This window comes from Peromyscus leucopus, chromosome 5 (assembly GCF_004664715.2).
Source record: "Peromyscus leucopus breed LL Stock chromosome 5, UCI_PerLeu_2.1, whole genome shotgun sequence".
Classification (NCBI taxonomy): domain Eukaryota; kingdom Metazoa; phylum Chordata; class Mammalia; order Rodentia; family Cricetidae; genus Peromyscus; species Peromyscus leucopus.
This window is the reverse complement of record NC_051067.1, coordinates 30631933-30657420: the sequence shown is the minus strand read 5'-3', so window position 1 is coordinate 30657420 and position 25488 is coordinate 30631933. Positions and strand designations below refer to the sequence as shown.

The following is a 25488-nucleotide window of genomic DNA, read 5'->3' as shown; positions in this document are numbered from 1 at the left end:
AACTTCAAGGCTTTGAGATTGATGCCTAGTACTGTATGCACACAAACAATTTTATGTAAGTGTGTGTGTGTTGGGGGGTTGGGGGTTAGATGTTGTTCTCAGGAGCACCACCTACCTCCTTCTGAAACAAGGTCTCTTAGTGACCTGGACTTCACTTATTAGGCTGGACTGGCTGGCCAGTAAGCACTGAAATCCAGCATCGAGGTTACAAGATGGGTCACCATGCCCGATATTTTCACATGGGTTCTGGGGTCAAACTCATGCCCTTTCACTTGCAATGCAAGTACTTCCCCAACTGAGCCCCCTCTCTAGCCATTCAGAAAAAAATTAAGGAAGGAAAAGAAATAACATTTCATGGAGGAGGTCAAGGGGGAGTGTTGGAGGAGAATAAAGGTGCTGAGAAACACTGCTGCCAGCCTGCCTTCCGAGAAGAGTGCTGCCCCTCATGGTCTTCTGGGGTGTTTGCTAGACTGTCTGAAGTGTTTGAAAGTGACTTAGCAGATGATAATGAATAAAGTAATCAAGCACACGGAGAAAGCTGTTTTCCTGGAAATGAACACCTCTCAGAAAGTACTACACTCTTCAGACTGAGAACTACTTCTCTTCCAGAACTGTATCTTGCCCACAGAATTCCATTGTAGAAATGGCTTCTGTGTTTGATGAAAAACCGTATCAGCAGCAGCCCAAAGCATGAGAGGAGACAATTCAAGTACTCAGCACCCTTCATTGCTGAGCCTACAACAGATTTCCTATGAACAGGTCAAATCTATGTTTTTCTTTTATAACCACGACATATAAAAAGGACCAAAAAATGAAGTGATGCCAACATTATTTTTAACTCTCCTACCCCAAACAGATCACCAACTTAAATTAATTCCTGATACAGCTGCTTCAAGATTCCCCGAAAGTTGGCCCAATTGCTAGAAATGATGAAAGGTGCCACATGTCACTATTATTATCCCAGCCCCTCCTAAGACAGTAGTCCTGGGCAAAGATCCAGCAAGGCATGGATCAACTGCCTTTGGTGAGCACCGCTTCTGAGCTGGAGATGTTCAAAAAGAATTGCAAAATGAATCTGCCCTCATTCAAAAGGATTTCACTACCTGTGCATCCTCAAGTGCAGGTGCCTGCTTGGGGCCTCCCCATGTCACCACTGACCGAAACAGGCGCCAGAAGACTGAAGACGACAGAAGGCACACGCTACCTACAATCCAGAAGTCTTTTCTTTGAAGTATGGAGTCCATTGCCTGGGAGCAGCTGCGAAGTCCCTGGCTTGGTAGGCACCTTCCCTGCCCTGATCTAGCAAACCACTTTTCAAGTTCCCTGTGCTCCCTGCTCTGCTCTGAGGAGTGGGCATTGTGGACTGCAATGGGATTTTTTTGTGCAGTCCTACACTGGGCATCTCTGGTTACACGACCAACTAATACTCTGCTTCTTTAAAAGGAAACAGATGATGGCTCTTTGTGACAGATACGAGACAGGTGCAGGGGCTGAGAGAGATCGCTGGCAATAATTTATACTGACACACATGTGTTTGTCCCCTGGTCAAGGACTAGTAGCTGCGTCATAACTGGTATCAGCTGCCTCTGCTGGGCCAACGCCAGCTAGGAAGCTTTCTCTTGCCATTTCGGGGCAAGGAGAAAAAAAAAAAAAGAGTAGAAGAATGTAACTTCAAAAATTAAAAACCTTCATCCTTGACTATGCTATTTTGAGATCTAAGAATAGTCATTGTTAACACGGCTGGTGGTGGTAAAATTTCACATCAGCTGTCAGGAAATGGCATCTGCTATTAAAACGACCAACTCAATCAAAACAGAGACACCTATGCTTTACCCAACCCTCTCTTGTCTTTTGCCCATCCCGCTAAGAAATAGTTTGGTTTGGTTCAGTCTTTGAATATCTGAGAGAGGCACTGAAGCACCCCAGGGACCGTGAGACCCTGTGTCTATTTGGGCCATCCTAATCTCTCCTCTAGATGGTACCGGGGAAGAACTGAACCTGTTTTTGTCGGTAGTAGTATTGTATTTTGAGTTTTTGTTTTTGTTTTGTTGTGTTTTTTGTCTTTTGTGTTTGAGATAAGGTCTCAGGCATCCCAGGCTGGCCTCAGACTTTCTGTGTAGCTCAGAATGATCTTCAGCTTCTGATCCTCCTGCCTCTACCTCCCAAATGCTAGCATTACAGGCACAGAGTGGGTCATCATGCCCAGTTTATGTGGTGCTGCTGCTCAAACTCAGGCTTCTTGCATGCTAAAGAAGCATTCCATCAACTGTAGTACATTCCCAGCCCTGAAACCTGGAACTTACTAAAGGAGACTTTTCCATACAAATCATGATGAGTGTAGATTCAGAAGTAATCCACCTCAACTCAGCCCTATAAGCACAATTCTGGAGGAGTGGTCCACAAAGACATATTTTTGTAAAAGGACCATCCATACTCTAATCCCTCTTAGTTTTTGTACTTGGGACCAAGCCTTCATGGGAAATGACAGGAAATAGGATCACCCAGGAAGGCAGGGAAAACCAAGGGAGATGAGCATAAATCATCTTGGGTATAAAATGTAGAACTATGGCACAGGGGACAGAGCATATCCTTGTATGGGTTGGGGGTATAGCATATCCTTGAAACCTTGGGTTGTGTCCATAGCACCAAAGTATGGCTATAATAATTTAATTAAAACTCTGCATTTAATTATATCAAATTACAATTATAGTTGTGAGAACTATTTAGCATTTATAACATCATAGTATGTACATGGTGGCTATTAGGCTCCTCACTCAGATCAACTCTTTGCTAAGTTCCGCTTGATTTCAATGCATATGTTGGACAAGTTTAGATCTAGCGTATTGTGGTACATGGTTATCTGCTGAAAACATACTTTATTCATCCATTTATTTGATTTCCATATATGCATGATCTTTTGAAAGAGTGTTGCAGATGTCCTCATGGGGGAGGGGGAGGGCTGGGACAAGGACATGGCCCAGGGCAAATATAAAATATAGGCTTCGTACTGAGCATTTTAGAGAGGAGAGGAGAGTCCTTGTGTGAAATTTTGCAGGTAAGAAATTGGGCTGGTGGGGAGTCAGTTTGGAGGGGACCCAGAACTGATGACTATAGAGTATTGGTGATGCACAGATTTAAGGCCCAGTGGAGGTTGAGACTGAGCTGAAGAATTGGATAGCTTACAAGTGTGGTATAAAGGAAGAAGAGGAAAAACATCTGGGGGGAGGGAGGTTGAGCTATGGCCTTATTCTTAGGACAGGTGAGTGTCACTTCCTATCTATTGCCAGCTCCTTGCTTGGGGAGAGGCCTATGCCACCCTTCAAAGGCTTTAATTTTGAGATATGGCATGGAAAAGGAGAACATAAAAGCAAGCCCGTGAATCGCCCCTTTAAGTCATAAACCTTTTAAAATCCACAGTATTATTTAAGGGAAAAGGACATTAGAAAACAGAACCACATGGAAATAAAGAAAAATTAAAGGAACAAAGTTAAAATTATAAAATAAATTAAATGTTTCACATACAGAGGAGTAGAATATGAAGTATTTAACAATCCACCTTAAAAAAAAAAAAACTAGAGGAAGAGAAAGATAGTTTAAAATAAACTCAGCGCAGGGAAAACAAATGAAATAGAAAATCCCGCTTAAGAGCCGGAAAAGAAAAAAGCATCCAAGTTTCACTGAACTATTTTAACAAATACAGGCTGTTAAATTTATATACAGTTCTTCTGCTCTGGGGACTGAGAGCAGATAAAGTTGCTTTTGGAAACTGTATTCCAAGCTTCCAGAACAAAGCTGCGTCCCCAGAGTGTCTGAAATCCAGTGAAAATTGCCTTTCAGTGCAGCTAACAAATGTTTCTACCATTAGTGGCCCCAATCTTCTCAGAACGAGAATGGGGAGGGGGAGACGAGAGTCAAGTGAGAAAGGGGACAGGCCTTTTGAATGGTCCCAGGAGAGAAAGGAGTGACGCGGTAGAGGTCTGCTGCAGCCCTGCAGAAGATGGAGAGAGCCCTGGCAGCCCAGCTGTGTCCACACACCCCAGCTGCTGAGGTGGCCTCTCTGCCTGGCAGCTGCCAGGCCTGCTGGCCGTGCGGCCACCACAGGCTGGGCTTTGACCACCATAGAAAGAACTCTGAGCCGCCGCCGCCGACACCTGTACCTGTCCATTCTCCACAGGGCCAGAGATGAACAGGGGTCCTGACTGCTGACATCCCTGGGCCTCTCTATTTATAAATAAAAAACTCAACGGGACATATGGCACTCCTTGTCGCTGGTTTCTACCTTTGATGGTGTCAACTGTAGCATGGAAGCCAGAAAGGCCTGGCCACAAAGTGTTTGCCTACTTCCTTTAGGGTCTCTGCAGACTCAATCTTTCCCCCACAAACCCCAAAATATATAACTTCCAAATTAGATTTGGAACTTTCTAAAACAGTTGGTAATCATAAAAGTAATTCTTCCTAAGAAAGCTTATAGTCCAACTCACCATTACCTCACACTTTAAAGGCAGTTAATTAAAATTTTTTATCACATAGCCTTGGCACAGTGGCACACACATGTAATCTTAGTACATAGAAGGTAGAGTCAGGAGGATCAGAAATTCAAGGTCATCCTAAGCTACACATGGAGTTCAAGGACTGCCTGGGCTATACAAGGCCCTCTCTGGAAAAAAAAAATCCAAACAACAACAGCAACAAAATTATATCACAGAATTATGAGAACAAATGTACTCGACAATCAAATCCATGTAAACCATTAGTTGATTTCTGTTGTGCAAAGTGATGAAAGATGAGTTTTTTTCTGTTTCCTTCAGAAATTCATGAGGAGAAAATAAATTCTGTTTGTTTGTGCTATTAGTGGTCCTTGCAAGGGTATCTTTCATATCTCACTTATATTTTGCCTATGACAATTTCTTCTTCTGGATCTAAGTAATGGGGTGGTTGCATGCACCTAGATAGTTCCAGATATCTGGGAGGCTGTGGCAGGAGGATAGCTTGAGACCAGGAGTTTAGGGCCGTGAGTTTTACCATATTAGCGTTCCTCTCACCCCAAATCTATACAGTGCACATTGTAAAACAACCTTACAATTTCATTTGCAAAAGGAAATTCCCTAAGAAAAAGTAAGTAAACCAGCTCATTTTTATTATGTACCTGAGATGGAGGGTATGTCCACTGGAGTGCTGTGTCTATGGAGGCCAGAGATGTCTGGTCCCCTGGAGCTGGAGTCACAGACTGTTGTGAGCTATCTTTTGTGGAGGCTGAGAACCAAATTCATATCCTTTTCAAAGTCAGTATGTGCTCTGAGCCATGGAGCTGTTCCTCTAGCCACTATAATTTTTACTTAACTTTTAAATTTTGCTTAATCTTTAAACCTGTTGTAAATCAATACTTTAAGTTTCTTCTATTTATTATGTGTTTGAGAGAGATGGGGTGCAGCTCATGTGCGACCACACATGTGTGGGGGTTAGAAGACAGTTCTGTGGACTCAATTCTTCTGTCCACCTTCTTGTGGGTTCCTGGATTCTAACTCCGGCCACCAGGCTTACATGGTCAGCACTTTTACCTACTCAGCCATCTCTGTAGCCCACGCCTTTGAACAATGTAACTTAGAAATCCACAGACTCATATATGAGGACATTGTGCATGGACACCCATGTCTTGAAATGTACTGTTCCCCCCCCCAGCTTTCTCTCTCTCTCTCTCTCTCTCTCTCTCTCTCTCTCTCTCTCACACACACACACACACACACACACACACACACACACTGATGCCCACACACATACTAGCTCTTTTCACCTATTTAATAAAGCTGCCAACTTTCTTTCTCCCTAATCATCTTGAAATTCCTTTCTACAGTATAGTCAAGGATATGCCCCTTTACTTGAGTGGAGGTCCCTGGCAAGGCATGGGGGTGGGTGGGAGTGAGGGGTCTTCTCAGTATTGTGGTGGCAGTGCTGGATATATTAACCAACTTACTCTCATAATACCTATCATCTCCTTGATCAGATTAGGCAACTCTGTGTTTGAATTTGGTGCATCTCAGAGCTCTGGTTCAGCAGAGTGGGCGCAGGTTTATACCATCATGCTGTCGGCAAGGAATGCTGCCCCTTCTCTGGACTTTGCTGTCAATAACTCTACCTCTCACAGAACTCAGGGTCTTTGGGAAATTGGAAATTGCACAGTTGTCTTCCCAGGGTGCTTCTCTGAGTTTTCAGCCCAAACACATATTTTCAATGATCCTTCTCTAAAGTGTGTCTCCAAAGCGTATTCCCTAAGTATGTGTACATGTATATTTGGTTGAGAGGGGTGATGATATGGAACCCAGGGTCTCCAGTATGCTCTGCAAACCCTCTACCACTGAGCTACACTCCCAGTCCTCAGAAATTCACTTCAAAGTTTCTCAGCCACTGCAGGTAAAATGCACATTCAAAGGCTTCTGTTCTATGAACCCAGCTCAAGTGTAGAGTTTACACATCATCCTCGGAGAAGGGAATGGAAATGTGTCTGCTCTCAGGCTTCCTCGGTACTACACATACGTGACAACACTGAACTTGAAGGGGGTCCCGTAAAGAGCACTAGCCATGAGATGAGGGCGGATGTGGTTACCTCATGGTCTCCAGCTTGCAGATCCAGCTCACTAGAATTCTCCTCCAGAAAGCATTTCACCTTCTCCACCTCTTCCATGCACTGGAAGAAGGCCACTTTCTCCAGGGGGTTGCTGCTGTGGCAGGAGCTGATCTCTTCCAGCCTCTTGACCTTCAGCATGCTGGTGGTGAGTCTGAGCAGGCTGCTGTCATGGGTGGAGTTCTCATCTCCCTCAGTCTCCGACTTGTAAAGCAGGACACAGTCCTGACTTCTCAGCACTCCTTTCTCTTGACTATAAAAGAAGGAAACAAGAAAAGTTGGAGTCATTTACTCACTATCAACTTCCAAAATCAAGAGCAACGCCGATATGCACACTGAAACTTTGTCCATTGAGAAACTTTTATTTTTACATTTTCCCACAAAGTTAAATAGTAAGAAGCACCCTCCCAGGTGACTATGTCCATCCTTCACTGAATTAAACAAGACATACATGGAGAGAAAGTAAGACATCTGACCCCAGTTATGTTTATGCGGCGTATTTGACGTTGATTAAAGAAACCACAGACCTTTGTACACACAGGAATGGCTGGGAAAATCCTTTTGTAAAAGGAAGTTTATATCCATCTACATTAAAAAGTAATAAATGAAATAGAGGTATTTCTATCTAATATACCCCCCTTTTCTAGAACCCAAGAAAGATTGAGTCATCTACAGGAAGATGAGACAGAGGGTCTGTCACCTGCCCTGCAGAGATGACCACAGGTGGCTGCCACCTGAAAGATTTCATTCACATCCTTGATGTCTGTTCGCCCCTCCTTCGACATTCCAGAGACTTCCCACTTCCTTTCACCCCAGGAATCCAAACTCTGTCCCTTCAGGCTCTCAATAAAAGACCACTATGCACCCCGCTTTGAGTTTCATACTCCCGTGCTGTGAGCATGTGTTTTTTTCTAGGTGTCTAGTCATTATCAGATTTTTTTTCTTCACAGACTAAAATTAGCCAAACTGTGGGAGATAAGGGGCAAATTTCAAACCCCTCCACCATATCAAGTGACGGGTTAAAACACAATTTGAGGACTGGGGTTTTTGACTGGGATTGGAAGGCTTGCTCCTCACAGTCCTGCAGGAAAGGCTTGTCCAGGAAGAGGGGCTCCTGCCTCTTCTCTGAAATTGTACCTCCTTTTGGGCAGTGTCTCCACCACAGCAATTATCTGCCTGCACTTCAGTTTCTAAGTTATTCAGTGCTGGGGATTGAGCTCAATAACCCACACATGTTAGGCAAGCACCCCTACCTTTGAATCACACTGCAAGCCCTCCCGCCCACATCTTCAGACATTTGGTAGGGATCTTTCAAAAGAAACTCGTTTCGTATGAAGAATGCAGCCCCACACCTCTCACTGAACCTTTACTAACAGCTGTGCCCCGAGCTCGGCTTTGCATGCTCTCTCTGAAATACTCCCCATTCAAATTAGGTAACGTACACACTGCAAAATAACACTTAATCCTAGGCACATAAATGCATCTACATATTCACACAGTACTTGGCTATCCAGGGAGAGAAAGATTAAGGAAGATTTGAATTTGTGCTTTCCTGTGGCTAGTCCCCGAGGCCCCCTGCTGGAAATTCTCTGAAATTTGCTTCATTTTCTCTATTTCAAAATCATTTCTAATTCTGCCAGTGAAACTTCACCTTTCATTTTTACAATTCATAGATTAAAATAATCTACTAGAGTTATAAAGTATTTCAAATATAATACTCTACAAAATCCTATATATTGCCTAAAGTACTTAGGTTCAAAAGAATTAAAATGCAAATAACATCAACCAGAACTCTACAGATAAACTATAGATCATTATTATTATTTTGTAAACTTCTCTGAAAAAATTATAAAAATAAGAACAGATGCATATCTATTTAATGGTGAACTGTAGATAGATATAATGTTGAATCGCAGGCCATACTGAAAGTCATAAAATTAACATATTAAAACAAAAGTTTGGGTTTAACACATATCATTCCATAAAGAAACACTAAGCATTGACTCTGTCTGAAGTTTCGAACCCCTTGTTGTTTAGAGCGACATAGAGAGAAAAGGGGGATTGGAGGGGCAGTGACAATAAGCCCGAGTGATACCGTCTATAGGAGGACATCCTGGAGTCTGAATCACTTCACAAGAGGAGGATTCTTCCCAGCAGAGAACAGGAATCTGCAGACTCCAATCGACTGTAGAACTCTCCTGTAAGAGACTTCACTCTCAGTGGGAAGAAGTCATCTGGACAGACAAGTGTCTCCACCCGAGGAAGTAGCTTCTCTCAAATGCCACCCTGAGCCCCTGTTTAAACTAATATGCTCCTTGATCTCATGTTGCTCAGCTGTTGCTTCCTTAGTCAGATGGGGAAGAATATTAAATTTAGATGCCAGGCCTTTCAAAGCTGATGGCTCCATTTCAAAGGTCAGGTAGGGAGATGATGAATTGAGAACGCAGGATGAAATATCACCTTTACCATCCTCTCTCAGTTCCCTTGTAATCACAGGGCTGGATTTGTGTTTGGTGGTCGCATACTCCTCTCAGACCTGATTGCAGCAACCAGGATGCAAGGTATGGGAGCCCACAGTTACATACACATTTGTTTTGATGATTATGGAGAGATCCAAATGTAATATGGTGCCTTCTGAATGCATTTAGCAAGCATTGTTTATTCAATACTTAATTGTATTTAAAAGGTCTCTAACTCCCCCTAGTTTAGGGGGAAGGTCAAAGGCATACATATCCAGGTAGGTACAAAGAACAGAGGTGGAATTCTCACCAACTGTCCTTATGAGTGACACCATGACTTTTCCTGATTCATCAAGAAAGCAACCACCTTCCTAGTTCTGCTGTTCCTAGATATATTTTCTTGATATAAAGTTTACATTGCCGACAAACTAAAACTGACATTATAGACGGCTCTCTAATTGCTCGTGACCCAGACAGCTGTCACCCTTTACTAATCCCTCTGAGACCCATTGCCACCACAGCCTCGGGTACCCTTGCTTTTTCTTTCTTTCTTCGTCTTCTTTTTTTTAAAAATGTAGATCAATGTTTTCCAGTCAAGACAAAAATGGGTGTTTTCCATTTTAAGTAGCATTTGGAGGACTCTAGCAGAATCTTATTTGAAAAGCAGAACTGTTGCTATTTTTCTAGGATTCCAAAACATAGTTCTTTAAGAAGATACATTATTCAATAAAGTATTCTCAAAAGGCTGAACCGATTTCAGGTTACCAACTTTTGCAGGTGTGATAACGCTGTGTACAAATGCTGACAAAGGCAAATCCTTCTCAGAATAAGGAAGATGTACGTAGTCACAGCCTCCAGTCAAACCATGAAAATGAAGTCAGAATTCCTATATCCTTGGCTCCTAGCCACAGCACGAGAAAGCCAGGGCCAGCAGATACACCACTCTTAACAAAATCCAATTGTTAATTTTCTTCATTTTTCCTCTAAAACTTTTTTTTTTTTGGTTCTAGAATCCCATGTATGCTTCCACATTTCACACATCGGGATTTGTGATGAATTAGACACAGTGTGTAAAGGAAAGACAGTAGATGGGCATTGCAGAATATCCATCTGGGCTGCTCATAAAGTTTCTGAGTAGAAATCTCTCTTCTATGCTAGTTTTTTTTCTTCATACTGACCGGGTAGGTGGAGGTTTGCTACTCGGCTTTCTCTGTAAGCTTTGACCACTCCCTTAGTCTGAGAGCAAGAATCAAAATCGAGCACATCAAACAATTTAACTTCCTTTAGGAAATTTAAGTGTTCTATTTGATTTGGGGCACAGTTATTTGTTACGAGAATTGCACCAGTTGTGGTAAGAGTTATCCAAAGCTCACTGGGTAACTCTTACTATGACTGGTACAAAGCTCACCGGATAACTCTTAACTATGACTGGTACAAAGCTCACTGGGTAACTCTTACTATGACTGGTACAAAGCTCACTGGGTAACTGAGTGCTCATCACTGACTGGGATATATTTATCCACACCACCACCTCCCCCACTATGTCACTACCAATTGTCAGGGATCATCAGTAAAGAAAGGGCATTGTAAAGAGCTGGAGGACACAGAGGAGTGCTGTAGTGTGGTGCTGTCTTCTAGACATCACATGGCTTACACTTATGAATTCACTGCAGCTGTAGTTACCTGCACAAGACCTGCACAAGATCAAACCAGCCAAGAGGGTGTTCTCTATGCCTCACCCCTTATTAGCAGTTGATCGCTGCTAGGGGAGGGAAAAATCATTCTTTTTAGGAGGAAATGAAGTTGGGAGGGAGACATGGAAGAGTTGAAGGAGGGAAATGGGCATGGATATACTTCATTGTATACATGTATGAAATTCTCAAGAATAAAGAACAGAATTCCTTAATTTTTTAGGCAACATTTGCACTATCCAAGGAAGAGATTGAAATCTGAAGAGCCACATGAACTGGCATCATTGACAGCTAACCTTCTGCTTGGTATTCAAAGCAAGCCAGGAAATGTTGATTGTTTCTCTTTATACACAGCTTTCTGAGTGTCTCCAGAAAAACAAGCCTTCTACACACAAACATGGAGCAATTGTCATAGATATCAAAATTCAGACGAAAGACTACCTCATTCCAGCTGCCTAACAATTACATTTTACACCTTCATAAAGCACCAGAGAATATGAACCTAAATACAGGAATTGATAAATTGCACTCCGTCAAAATTCAGGGTTTGCTCTTTAAAATACAGCATTAGAAAAATTAAAAGACTGGCTACGGCCTGGAGAAGATGTTTTGATAGCATAGATTTGATAAAGGGCTCATATCCAGAACACACAGAAGATTGCTACAACTCACTAATTGGATGACACACATCCCAGTTTTAATAGTGGACAAAGGATTTGAGTAGACGGGCAGAAAATAAATACAGAAACACTAAGAATCAATCATCAGGAAGATGAAAATTCAAATCACAAAAAAATAACATTTGTGTCCACTGGGAAAGTTTTAAAGAGGTAGAGGAAGTGGACACGGCAAGGATGGGAAGAAAGGGGCGCTCTCGTCAGACTGGAGGTAGGCACGGAAAATGGCACAGATACATTTGAAAGTGGAGTATCAGTTTAAGTTGTTTTCTGTAAGTCTAGTACTTCTGGGTACACAGGAAAGAGAAATAAAACGCAAGAACATGCAACCCTTGCACACACATGTTGGAAGGTGCAGTAGACACAATGGGCACAATTAGAAACAACCCAAATGTCCATTAGTTAGTTTGATGAAGGGAGATTATGAAGTGGTATGTCCATGCAAATGGAATACTAGTCAGAAACAAAATATGGATGCTTGCTATTGACACGAATGGACTAAAATATGGTGCTAAATGAAAAAAGACAAAGGCCACATACTATGGTATCCTATTAAAAAAAACCAACAAAAACCAGTCTATAGGAATTAGCTGTACATGAGATCTCACTGGATGGTGCATGGTGGTGATAATGGTTAGACAACTTACCAAATGTCTTAAAACACCGTTGAATTGTTAGCTGGGTGGTAGTGGCACATGTCTTTAATCCCAGCACTCGGGAGGCAGAGCCAGGCGGATCTCTGTGAGTTCGAGGCTGGCCTGATCTACAGAGTGAGATCCAGGACAGGACCAAAACTACATGGAGAAACCCTGTCTCAAAAAGAACAAAACAAAACAAAACAAAAATACTGTTGAATTGTATACTTAAGTAACTCTTATGATCTGCAAAGTATACTTTACTAATGTCACTAAGAAAAAAGAAAATTCGGTTTTAATATGACTCATTAAAGCTAATCTTGTGAAAAGAAGTGGGAGGGTGAGTGCTCCTGGGCAGTGTGGAGCTAGTTGGTCCAAGTGACCAAGGCTGGGATCCAGGGAGGCATAAATTAAACCCACAGTACTGGGTCACCTGGGGCTGAAGAAAGGAAACACATGAGTGAGTGAGAGTTAAGAGTCTCCTGTTTTCCCTCTAGTACAAATACCACGTTAACATGAGATTTTGTAATTAATAAAGAATACGTGCTTATATGAAGTTAGCTCCTACTACTTATTGTCTCCTTGGAGACAGGATACTTCCAGCCAAGAGGGTAATGATGTGACCAAATGTCCAGACTTGTTTACAGTCCATTTGATATTGGACCTTTCAATTTTCCAAGTGACAGTGAGTAAGTAGCTAAATATTTTGTAACAAAAACCAAGGAGTCTAAAACTCCCAGGCAGGCTGTGGGCAGAGTTCAGTGGTGGAGTTCCTGCTGGCATATATGTGGCCCTGACACAGAAACAAACTCACATTTCTTAGGCATGTAATAAATTTTCTGTGTTCCTTTTACTGTTTAAAGCATGAAAACAAAAGAGGTGTTAGAAAACTACATAAAAACATAAATGGGATCATTTAAAATTAATTTTTTAAACAGACGAAAAACTGTTTATTCCTCCAGTGATAGGGTTAGTTGTTCTTTTAATTATGTGCCATTTTATTTTTTTTGTGGGATTCAAATGCCTATCATTGGGATGATGTTTAGAAAATATTTCATTAGAAACAAAATGCATCATGCAATACTGTTCATAAATAAACTGGTGAAAGTTTCCAAAGCTTTATATGACTTTTTTATACCATTTTGTTTTATGTCTTTGCTTCCTAACCTTAAAAAAAAAAAAAAAAAAAAAAAAAAAAAAAAAAAAAAAAAAAAAAAAAACAAAAAACAGAAAGCAAAACCTAGAAGCTAAGGATGTAGCTCAGTAGGAGGATGTAGCTCAGTAGGAAAGTGCTTGGCTAAGGTGCATGAGGTCCTGCGTTCAATTCCCCAGCACAGTAAAAATGGATAAATTTTAAACATTTTAAAGTTGAAACCTGCAGAGGCATTACAAGAAGAGTACAGCAAATAGCTATATACTATTTTCTTATTGTCACTGAGCGTCAGTGCTTTCCATATCTGCTGTTTCTGTCTCCTTTCTAGAGGCTGCAGTTTCTACCGCACTTCATCCCTACATGCACGAGCATGTGTCCTCAGAAGGAAGATCTTTCTCACATGACAGGGTCCATCAAATATCCCATAGTGCATTCTCTCTAAAGTCTTTTTAAAAATCCTCCTTTCTCTATTTAGGAAGCAGTCACCCCATTCTTTTTTCCTTTTATTCTATGTCAAATTGTTGTTTTTGAAAACTCCAGACAAATATGTCTTCATAAATTATCAGTTTGAAATGCCTAATTGTGTCTTCATGGAACCAAGTTAGATTTATGGCAAGAAAGCCAAAGAAATATTATATTTTTCTCAGGATATCCAAACAGGTGGCACACAATGTCAACCTGTGCCATCATTAGTTAGTAAAGGTAACTTTGATGATCTGATTGTGGTGGTATCCACCAGATTTCTCTAACGTAAAAGTTATATTTATCTCTTTCTAAATGATATGTAAATTATGAAACTCTGTGAGTATTCTGTGTTCCAGCAATGCCTAGGTCTTTAGTATCTATTCTTGACTGGGTGGATTACAATGGTGATTATGTAATAGTGATTTTCTGAGCCTACCATTTCTCCCATACTCCCTAACTGGCATTCTTTTAAATCATAATGCTTCCATCCTGAACCTGCATCTGTCCCTTTTAAGTGTCAGTACAAGGTCAAGCCAAACAAAACCAAACACACACATACACACACGAAAGAAAGAAAGAAAGAAAGAAAGAAAGAAAGAAAGAAAGAAAGAAAGAAAGAAAGAAAAGAAAGGAAAGAGAAAGAAAGAAAGAAAGAAAGAAAGAAAGAAAGAAAGAAAGAAAGAAAGAAAGGAAAGAAAGAAAGGAGGAAGGAAAGGAAGGAAGGAAGGAAGGAAAGGAAGGAAGGAAGGAAGGAAGGAAGGAAGGAAGGAAGGAAGGAAGGAAGGAAGGAAGGAAGAAAAGAAACCACCTTACACTCTTCATTTTGATGCTCCAATTGTTGCATACTTGGTCAATGAGAGCATCTGCGTTAGTTTTGATACACCAATATTATTTTTGATTACTCTTTACTTCCTCCACATTTTCACTCTATTTCTGGAATTTTCCATTCCTTCAAGGAACTCTGGTTCTTTTTAAAGAAGAAAGACATTTCAAAATCAAAACCAAGTCATGAAGATGCTCTTTAAAAATCAAGAACTGGGAACAGGGATGCACCTTGCTACTGTGGTGTCACTGCTTCTGGCCATAACAGTGAAAATAATTACTGTTTTATATTACATGCTAATTCACACATATTTATAATTCCACCCCAACACTGCGGGAGTCTTCCTGCCTCTTTCCACACACCCCCATGTGTATTTCCCTCCCGTTGGTTCTTTAAGCCTAAGTAGGAAAGAAGAAAGCAAGATGCTTTTGACAAGGTAAATTTCATACCACTGCTGAGACTATCCATTCTAAACAAGCAGAGGGCATCTAGGAGGCTGCTGCCCACTCATGAAACTCCCATACCATGGCATGAATCATCGTTTTCTAGTTTTAGGAATTGGGAGAACAGCGTATTTATGTTGACATGCTTTTCTACCTTCTAAATTGAAAGAGGATTTCAGGAGCTAGAAGCAGCTTATGATAGCAACGAGGCATGAAATTACAGAAGTGCAAACCTCAAGTCATGCTCTCACCAAAGCTGGCAAACTTCTCCCAGAGGGCAAGACTCAGGGGAGAAATTTTCCACAAGAAAAAACCCTGCAGTCCAGGGCACAGTAATGGCTGATGGGGAGACCTGTGAAAACCTGACCTACAACTGGGATGTGTTATTTACTGTGAAAGGTAAAAGAAAACTGGGCAACTACAGAATAGTTCAGAGTAAGTTGCTAGTTTTTGTTCTGTGTTCAAAAGTATTGAAGAATTTGGGTGTAAATTCTTCAGTGGTCTGAAAAGACACATTGTAGTCAATATGAGACTGAACTGCCAACCCAGTTCTCACCCAGAACAAATGGTCACTGTGAAGGAAGCTGGGCAAGGTGGGGTGGATGCTCCTACTCTCACACACTTGGTTGGAAATGAAAGTTCAACTAACCATTATGAAACGCACCTTTGAGCACACCCTTGGAACACATCAATGTATTTTTAAGAGTTTTATTTCAAAGGAGTAGATTTACCAAGATATTATCCATAGTGACTTTTTTATATTTAAAACATTAATTAGGGGGTAAAGATGTAGCTCAGTGGTCAGAGTATCTGTCTCTGGTATTCAATCTCCAGCATTGCCAATAATAATGATGATAATAATACATTGCAATAAAACATTAAAATCAAATGTAAATATAAGAGTTATTTAAATAGGATAGTATCTCCATGAGAAAAAGAAACATCATTTCATTAGTCATATTTAGCCATATAAAAATAAATGTAGTGGTCAAGTTGGGAGAAAAATGAAATATTCTAGAACAGTATTTGCAGCAGGTTCCAAATTTTTGTTCGTTTTATTTTGTTGGAGACAAGTCTCACTATGTAGCTTTGGCTGTCCTGGAACTCACTATGTAAACCAGGCTGGTCTCAAACTCACAGAGATCCACCTGCCTCTGCCTCCAAAGTGCTGGGGTTAAAGATATCACAACTATGCCCATCAACATTCCTAATTTTTATGGATAAAAAGATACACTGCCAATAAATATTAAGTGATACTATATAGAGAAAAGGAATAGAAAAATGTCAGACAAGATTGTTGTAACAGATATGAGCTATGCTTTTCTAAAGTTACTCATTGGTCTGTAAGCATTTATTTTCTTTTTAATATTAATGAAATTCCACTTAAATGAGTGGTAAATACCACAATAAAAAACCAGCCTAGTGGAAACCCTTGGCGTTACAGAGAGTGAGCTGAGGTTTGAAGTTGAGGTTCATTCACTGTGTATATTCAGAGTGGCTGTGTGGTTGTCCTAAACTCACCATTAAATGAGAATAATAACATTTACCCACAGAGATGAGGGGTGAGAAATGAGGTGAAAGTGATTAATGCATCACAGGGACTTGACAGATGGCAACCTTTAAGATTATTATTGGTACTATTATTGCTATTAATGTTACTAAATCCCCCCAAACAAAGAGTACCAGCTAAAAATTTAATCTAGATTCTAGAAGGCAAAATATTTTTGAGTATTTTAAGTTATTATTCCACAGTGTACCTGTAAAATATTTTTTTCCTTTCACCAGGCTGTTACCCATAGAAAACACAAAAGAACTGTAAGTATAGCTTAAGAATAATAATGACCACTCACAAAGCCACCACCAGGTGACACACTCCCACACCTCACTCCTTTACCTCCTCTCCAACTAACTTCTAATCTGAGTTTTTAGATGATAATTGTGTTTTCTTCATAGTTTTACCACCTACATGTGCATTGTAAACATATAACTTTATGGTAGTTCAGGATTTGTGTGTGAATGTAACCATACTGTTTATAGTCTTTTGCATCATTTTTCAATCAAATCATCTTTCTCTGGCTTACTATACTTTTGTGTCCACTAGTTTTACTTAGGTAACATTATATTGCAAAACTATACAATTTATGTTCTTGTTATACTAGTACTTGATTTGTGGATGTTTTTGGTTTGGGGCTGTTATGAACACTACAGTGGATATAAATGTAAGAACCAACATATTCCCACTAGTGCCCCAGTAACGTTTCTTTGCTCTGCTTTTAACACTTTTTGCTAATTTAGTGACCATGTAACAATATAGCATTTTAAACATTTAAATTGTATGTCTCCAATGACTAAATGGTTGAAGTTCTCATATATGTACATATATTATATATACATATATATGCATGTTTTGCTTCCATTAAGTGCACATGTAAGGGTTTTAATCTCATGCTTTGATAAATTTCCTATTATTTTTATCACTATGTAGGAATTTTCAAATATGTGTTAAATATTATGTTTGATATATTACATTTTATTTATAAATAAATTTACACTGTGTTTGATATTGTTGTATTTTCCTGCATGAATCCTAAATGGTCTTATAATAAAAACATGGAGACAGATTGGGGTAAATGCTGAAAGATAAGAGGAAACAAGCCACTAGGGAACCTTCTTACCATTACCAAATCGTCAGGCCGAAAAGGAGACGAGATCCTGTCTCCAGGAATCCTCAGACTGAATGCCTCTGAGTCTCAGCTGAAAGGGCTCTAGTTCCCGTCTCCTCATGCCTTCTATGCCTTTCTCCACCCAGCCATTTCACTTCCTATCTCAACCTTCCTAGTGCTAGGATTAATGACGTGTGTGCTTCCCAAATACTGAGGTTAAAGGTGTGTGCCACCACTGCCTGGCTCTATTTCTCTTCTAGACTGGATCAATCTCATGTAGCCCAGTGTGGCCTGGAACTCACAGAGATTCAGACCAATCTCAATCTCTGCCTCCCGAGTGCTAGGATTAAAGATGTGTGCCACCACTGCCTGACCTCTATGTTTAATCTAGTGACTGGCTCTGACCTCTGATCTTGAGGCAAATTTTATTCGAGTACAACAAAATATCACTACAGTATTTTATTTTCTAAATGCTTCATAATTTGAACTTCCCATATAGAAATTTGTTATGAACTATAGTAGGTCCACTATTTCCATACATTCTTTCAGTATCTCTTATGGAAAAGTCTATCCTTTTTTCACTAATTTTTAAGACAGTCTCCTTCCTGCAGTAATAGCTGTAAACTTGGGGGTTGTCTTTTGGCAAGCTCCTCCACCCGCTGAGGATGTCTTAGTTATTGTTAGCATATTTAAAATATTTGTAGAATCAGCTTGTTAGTTTATACACACACACACACACACACACACACACCTGTGACCTAGTGTGGAATATTCCTTTACACTGTGTGATATGTCACTGTGATTGGTTTAATAAAGAAGCTGACTAGCCAATAGCTGAACAGGATAAAGCTAGGTGGGAGAACCAAACTGAGAATTATGGGAAGAAGAATGGCAGAGAAGAGGAGTTGCCAGCAGACGCAGAGAGAAGTAAGATGGACATACTGTACTTAGTTAGAAAAGGTACCAAGCTACATGGCAAAGCATAGATAAGAAATATGGGTTAATTTAAATGTAACAGTTATCTAGTAACAGGCCTGAGCTAATTGGCCAAGCATTTGTAATTAATATAAGTCTCTGTGGTTACTTGGGACTGGCAGCTGGGAAAGAAAAGTTCTCCTACAGCCTATAGACTGGGATGGAATTGAATCTATAAATGAGTCTGGCAATGATTTACATCTTACACTAAAGGGTGTTAGGAGCTGCAAATATGGAATATTACTTCATTTATCACACTCCTTTACACTTTCCTTCAGGTCTATTATACAGCTTCCCTCTTCTGGAGGAAGAAAACCACCTCTTCATATCCTTCATCAGATTTATTCTTAGGTAATTCATATTTGTGATGCCACTTCATGCTTTGTTTTTAGGCTTCTTTCTACCTATGCCTATTTACAACATTTAATATTTTAAGCAGATAACTTGTTAAACTGACATCACTCAGAATAATTTTCTATACATAATTTTTGGTGTATACAACCTACAAATAAAGATGTGCCACTCCTCTGGTACAGTCCCAACCCTTTTATTGCTTTCTCTTTTTCTTACATCATAGTGCTTATAGTTAAAACATCGAGTAGAAATAGTCTGACATTTAGTATTTGTTTTCTTCGCTGAAATGTAATATTGTCAGTAGTTTTTGTTTCTGCCATTCTGGTTGGGATGGGGTGACATCGGTTGTGGTTTTAATTTGTCTTTAATTTTATATCTCTGATTATTCAACTATCTTGTCTTGGAACTTTTACTCATCTACAATGGAATTATTTTGTTTTGCTATTGTAGTGAGATCTCTTTTCATATTAAGAACACAAATCTACTTTCTCATTTTCTCACATGTAGACTGTAGTTTCATTTTCCTAAAGTTTTTTTTAAAAAAAAAAAAAAAAAAAAAAAAAAAAAGATTGTATCCTAAGCTGGCCTTACATTTGTAGAGATTATCTGGTCTCTGCCTCTCAATTGCAGAGATTACAGATGTGAGTCACTCTGCCCAGCATCCAAAAATGTCTTTTCAACAACTACATTTACATTTTAATAAAGTCAAATTTAACTTATTTTATGATCAACACTGCTTATGTCCACTCTAAGAAACCATCTACATAAAGACATGAAGACGTGTAGACGCTTTACAGAATCCACCATTACAGTGAAACCAATTTTGAATTCTACTTTGAATTCCTTGTTTGTCATGTGGGATCAGGTACAAGCCAACGTTCAGTTCTTTTTTCCCCTTTCTTCTGGATGATTAAATATTGGCAGCACCAATTACTGATCTCCAAATAAATTCCAAATACTTTTTTTTTTGGTTTTTTGAGACAGGGTTTCTCTGTGTAGCTTTGCGCCTTTTCCTGGAACTCACTTGGTAGCCCAAGCTGGCCTCGAACTCACAGAGATCCGCCTGCCTCTGCCTCCCGAGTGCTGGGATTAAAGGCGTGCGCCACCACCGCCCGGCTAAATTCCAAATACTTTTAAGGGAATGTCTCTTAAATTCTTCCCTTTTCTTTACCATTCATCCCAGCAGGCACTTAGCAGAGCCTGGTATATCCTCTTCATGTTTCCAGAAGTTCCTCAAAGGCTCAACTGTGTCTACAATCAGTCCGTCAGTGAAGCCACTGATAAGGACTTTACTATTAGCTCTGCTGAAGTACCCAACACACAACCCCAAGGTCTATGTTGTAGGTGCTTCGAGCAGGTCTTCCCTGAGCCAAAGCTGGGAACATGGGTGTTTTGGTCCTTCCAGATCTTGGGGGGGGGGGGAACCCTGTTTCCATCAAAGTTTTGCTCATCTCTGACCTTCAGCCCTCTTGCCATTGGACTTCCAATCCAATTCAGTAAAGGAAGAGAAAAAAACAAATGTATGGCATCTCTTTTTATCAATCTCACTGCTCTCAAAAATAACCTGTTTTTTTCTTTCTAGATTTATCTCTTCATTCTTCCTAGATGACTATTTTAATCTCTCCTCTGAAAATGTTTTCTTTTTCCTTTTTCTTTGTAAGAGTTCTCTACATATCTAAATCAGCAGTAAGTCTTCATCTGACTTTTACTTATTTAAAAACCTCAGTCAGGTGGTTTTCCCAGGAGAAACAGAATGTTCCAAACATTAGCCTTGGGCAAAATGAGTTAAGCCTACACATTAGGCCTGCCCAGATGCTTTCACCCGCTGATTCTGTTCCAGCACAGCCCACAGCATATGAGGCCCAGCACTTGGCACTGAGCTGGCAAGGGGAAGAACTTTACCCTCTGGTGGAGGTTGGCAGGAGGAGTGGAAACAGACATAGAAACTAGCAGTTGGGAAACTGCCAGGTAACTGCTATGAGGGACAGTCAGGGTCAACTAAGCCTATGGCAAAGAGCAACAAAACGGCCTGGGGCCAGGGAGATGCCAAAGTAGCACTCTATGCAGAGAGGTAACGGGTTCCAAACCTAGGGGAACCCTGCGTGGTTCTGATCATTAAACATCACAACAGCTGCTGGTTGAAGCAAAAGAAAAAATCATAGTTAAGAAGGTGGCTTTAATAGAGTTTTGTTGCTTATGGTAGGGATTAATATAGAATGTTGTCAAATGTTCATAAGATAAAGAGACATGCTGTCTCCAATAACTTGACAACATTTAGTATTAGAATGGAAGACCCAAAAAGAATTATCCCGATACCAGCTGCATATTCTGCAATTAAGTTCTGACACTAAACTGCTCAGTTGGTACATCCTCTACTGGTTAAAAGCAAAGTTCTCCACACAATGGCTCCCACTAAACTGACATCCTAAAAACTACTTTCATTTCTGACTGGTAAGGTTCAAATGTGGTATAGTTAAGGAGAAAACTTAGCAGAACTCACTGAAAAGAAAAGCTATAGTTAAATGATTCAAGTTTCATTATAAAGGAGACTGAAACAGGGAGTGTGTTAGGGAGAGGGGAAAGCCCTGAGTGTTAAAGTCCTGTGTATTATTGACAATGGGCACAACCCTGACAAGGACTTCAGAGTCTTGGCAAAGGTGGTTCCTCATGTGGGCCAGGCCCAACATGGGCGGCAAAGCTCTCCTTGGGAGTTCAAGTTTGAGTACTTAAGAACAAATGGTCGGTGTGTGCAAAGACTAGCAACTTCAGCTTTCTCTTCTCTGGTGTTTACATCCTGAGATGGCTGGGTTCCAGAGACCTCCTACCCAGGCTAACACCTCCTGGCACCGCCACCCATTCTGGAATGTACATAATAAACATGCTGAGATTTCAGGTTGTAGGGCATAGAGTTAAAAGAAACTCCCACCTTATCCCAGCTACACTGTTCATGTGTCTGTCCGTTCTTCATTCCATCCCTAGAGCTTCTCAGGGTGTCCTGGTCAGCTTTCTATTGCTGTAACTAAACGATTGAGACGACTTTAAAGAAGGAAAGGCTATCAGGACTCAAGTTTTGGAGGGGCTACCAGAATCAGCTGACCCCGTTGTCTTTGGGCCTGTGGTGAGGCAATAGAACACCAGGGTAGAAAAATAAAGAGGAGAGAGCTGCCTTGTAGCAGCCAGGAAGCAAGGAAGGCAACAGGAAGGGGCTAGGATTCCAATATCCTCTTCAAAGACACCTATCCAGTGACCTAACTTCCTCTAGGACTCATCTCAGAAAGGTTATACCATCTCCCAGTAGTGCCACAGGTTGGCAAATAAGGCTTTAGCACACGAGGCTTTGGGGGATACCCAGTTCCAAACTCTAGCAGCATGGCCTGGGGGCCAGGCATAGTGCTCCATGCCCTCTCTTCTGCTTACAAAGACGTGGCACACTCCCTCACTTCAGTGTGTTCACTACCAAGAATCCATTGATTTTTTTTTTTTTTTGGAGGTTCATCCTATAGGCAAACTTGGTTAAATCACTGTCCAAATTCCATCCCTAAGGAACACTGGACATTGCCCTGTTTGCACAACACAGGCACCTTATCTATCTATCACTCAGGAAAACCCCAGTTTTGGAAGATCTGTGCCAGCTGGAAAAAGATCAGATACATTTTTTTTATGCTACAAATGAAATTGGCTAGAGACTAGGTATAAAGTAAACATAGCTCTTTGAAGTTGTTTTGCAGGGACTACCTCTAGAACCTGCCAGAAACCAGCAAAACCATGAGCTAGCTATCCCCTAGTGGAGCGTGTGTAGAAGGAAACTGCTCATTCAGCTGATGCCCTCTGCTGTTCTAAACTCACCATTCACACAAAACCAGATACTTCTCACTAAAAGGAGTATGCAAAACATGCAACCTGGAACAAGGCATGACTATCTGTCTATGCCTGAGCGTAAGACACTTAAACAGTCCACTTCTTACCATCCTGTTAGTAAGCAGTTTCTCCCTATGAACTGGATTGATGCCAACAAATGCATGATAAATCTGAACATGCTTCCTGGGTCAGTGTCAGTCTTCGACAGAAAGAAGCTCCTTCTGTTTCACAAACCTCTGACGCCACAACCTTGACTTATATGTGCGTGAGACAGTGGGCTGGTTTTATTCATGTCAACCTAAAAGCACTTAAAAGTACCAGGAGGTCGCAGGTATGGAAGAAACTAACTTTTAAAAATCCATACTTTTTTTTATATCAATAAAGGTAAGGAAAGAGAATTTAGAAGTCCTCTTTGCAGTACCAAGAATAAGCAATGTGGCACAGAACCAAGAGAATGCAGAAAAGAGAAAGGTGGGCTTTGAGTAAGGTAGGGGGATCATGGAGCAATAACAGCAAATGACCAGAAGGCTAGCTTTGACAAAGGTGACTAAAGACGGCTGAGATGTTTGCCTCATGGGATTAACTAGACTCGAATATGGACATGAGGGTGTGAAACAATGTTCAGGGGTTCAGCAGCCCTCTGAGGAGGTTCGCAGTATACCTCTATTCCTGAGGAGGCTCACAGTACACCGATGTTCCTGAGGAGGCTCACAGTACACCTATACCTATGTTCCTGAGGGGGCTCGAAGTACACCTATGTTCCTGAGGAGGCTCGAAGTACACCTATGTTTTAGCATTGTGGTCAGGGTACCACTATGATTGTGTTCATTGAACATCTGGATTAGAAGGTCTTATTCCAGCCTCTGAGGACCCCGTGGTTCCCACTCTGAATCTGAGGCAGGAGAGGGAAGATGGTTTACACAGCACAGAGTAAGCACTCAAGGACAGCAAAAAAATCATCAGTGAAGTCCTAAAGGAGAAAATCCAATTCTAGGGTTTTGGTTTGAGTAGATTTCATTTTCTGTAATTTTACAACAGAGTTTACGTGTATTTGAATTTATGCTGATTCAAAAACAAACTAAGTTTGGCTAAGCAATACAAAATTAAGAGTGACTTTTTTTTTTAAGTGCTTGCTGGTATGGTTAATTTCTGTACCATCGCCATCTAGTGGAGAAAACCTTGAACTTCAAAAAGATAAGGTTTGGGAAGAAATGCAGGGGCATTATACTAATTTTACTTTCATTCAGTTCTCACGATGGATGGTGAGGTCCTTACTCTTCCTCAATTTGGAAACAGGACCAGAAGTTAAGTAGCTTTGCCCAGGGCCACATGTGACTCACTCGATTCCAGATAACTTGAAATTAAATCTAATACATTTTAACCTCATAGTACATTCAAATGGCTCAACTCTATTCTTGTCTTCAGGAGTTAGATAGATAAATAGGTACATAGATAGATAGATAGATAGATAGATAGATAGATAGATAGATAGATAGATGATAGATAGATGATAGACAGAGAGATAATAGGTAGGTACATAGAGAGAGGATAGAGATAGAGGTGGAACCTGGAGAATGACCTCATTCCTATATGTAAAAAAATGTCATGTGCAAAAGGAACAGGCTGAAGATAGGGTAGAACACATGGTTACTATGCACAAGGCCCTGGCTTCAATCTCTATCACAAAACAACAATGAAATTTTAAAAAGGGGTGCCTCCCAGAGATTGGGCCACCTTCCTTCACCCCAGAAACCCCACTTCTTCCAGTAGGAGCCAGCCATTTTGTTCCTCTTTGAGTTTAATGTTATTACAGCTTTTGTATGTAACAGAATTTGTAATTTCATCTCACATTAGCTATTGCCAGTTTACTTCATAGACTAAGATAATTAAACCTTCAGTGGGAAAACGGTGAGCAAAAAGAGTTCCTATAGAACTCTCAGTGGTATACTGTTGGGTAGTAGATGAAATAAAAATTCAATTTTTGTCAAAGTTCATAAAAGTCTTCATTTTCCTTTAATACATTTAACTTCTGATTATCAACAAAACAATAATAAAAATTTGATACTTCCAGTAACCCCAGGTATTGGAGAGATTGAGAACTCCAGCCCTAGCGACTTAACAAGACTCTGTCCTCACAATCTGCATTTGTATCTTTTAAAGATTTCATACTTTTATATGTAAGGGTGTTTTGCCTGCCTGGACGGCTGTGCACCACGTAGGTGCAGTGCCCCTAGAGGCCACAAGGAGTCAGATCCTCTGGGACTGGGGTTAACAGCTGGAAGCCACCAAGTACGCGCTGCAAACTTTATGAGGGACCTCTGCAAGAGCAGCAAGGGCTTTTAACTACTAAGCCACCTCTTCCAGCCCATTTTGCATCTTTTAAAGGGGTTTACAGAAAAGCATAAAATCATAAGCAGTAATACATAGATGTAGTCTAACACATCAATGTTGCTTTTTTTTTTTTTTTAAATAAAAGTACAAATAAAATTTTGAGACAGGGCCTCATTATGTAGCCCCGGCTGGCTTGGTACTCAATAGGTAGACTAGGCTAGCCTCAAACTCAGAGACCCACCTGTCTGTGTCTCCTTTGTACTGGTATTAAAGGTATGCACCACCGCACCCAGCGAGTATTTTATAAATGTCTATGGTACTCCTTTCCCGTTTCCGGCTGCT

The 25488-nt window shown here is 40.6% G+C and overlaps 1 protein-coding gene across 4 annotated transcripts in view; it reads right to left on the bottom strand.

The window, feature by feature from the left end:
- The window catches only part of Mylk4 (myosin light chain kinase family member 4), a 103469-nt gene that overhangs the window by 72888 nt on the left and 5093 nt on the right, over positions 1-25488 (bottom strand). For 2 of the 4 annotated variants that reach the window (XM_028882536.2, XM_037205841.1), the window contains exon 2: positions 6602-6872. In XM_028882536.2, the coding sequence (XP_028738369.2) occupies positions 6602-6872 (271 nt within the window). Of the gene's footprint in view, positions 1-1103; positions 1367-6601; positions 6873-8714; positions 8910-25488 lie in introns of those variants that run through there. The other 2 variants (XM_037205842.1, XM_037205843.1) reach the window with 2 other exon arrangements.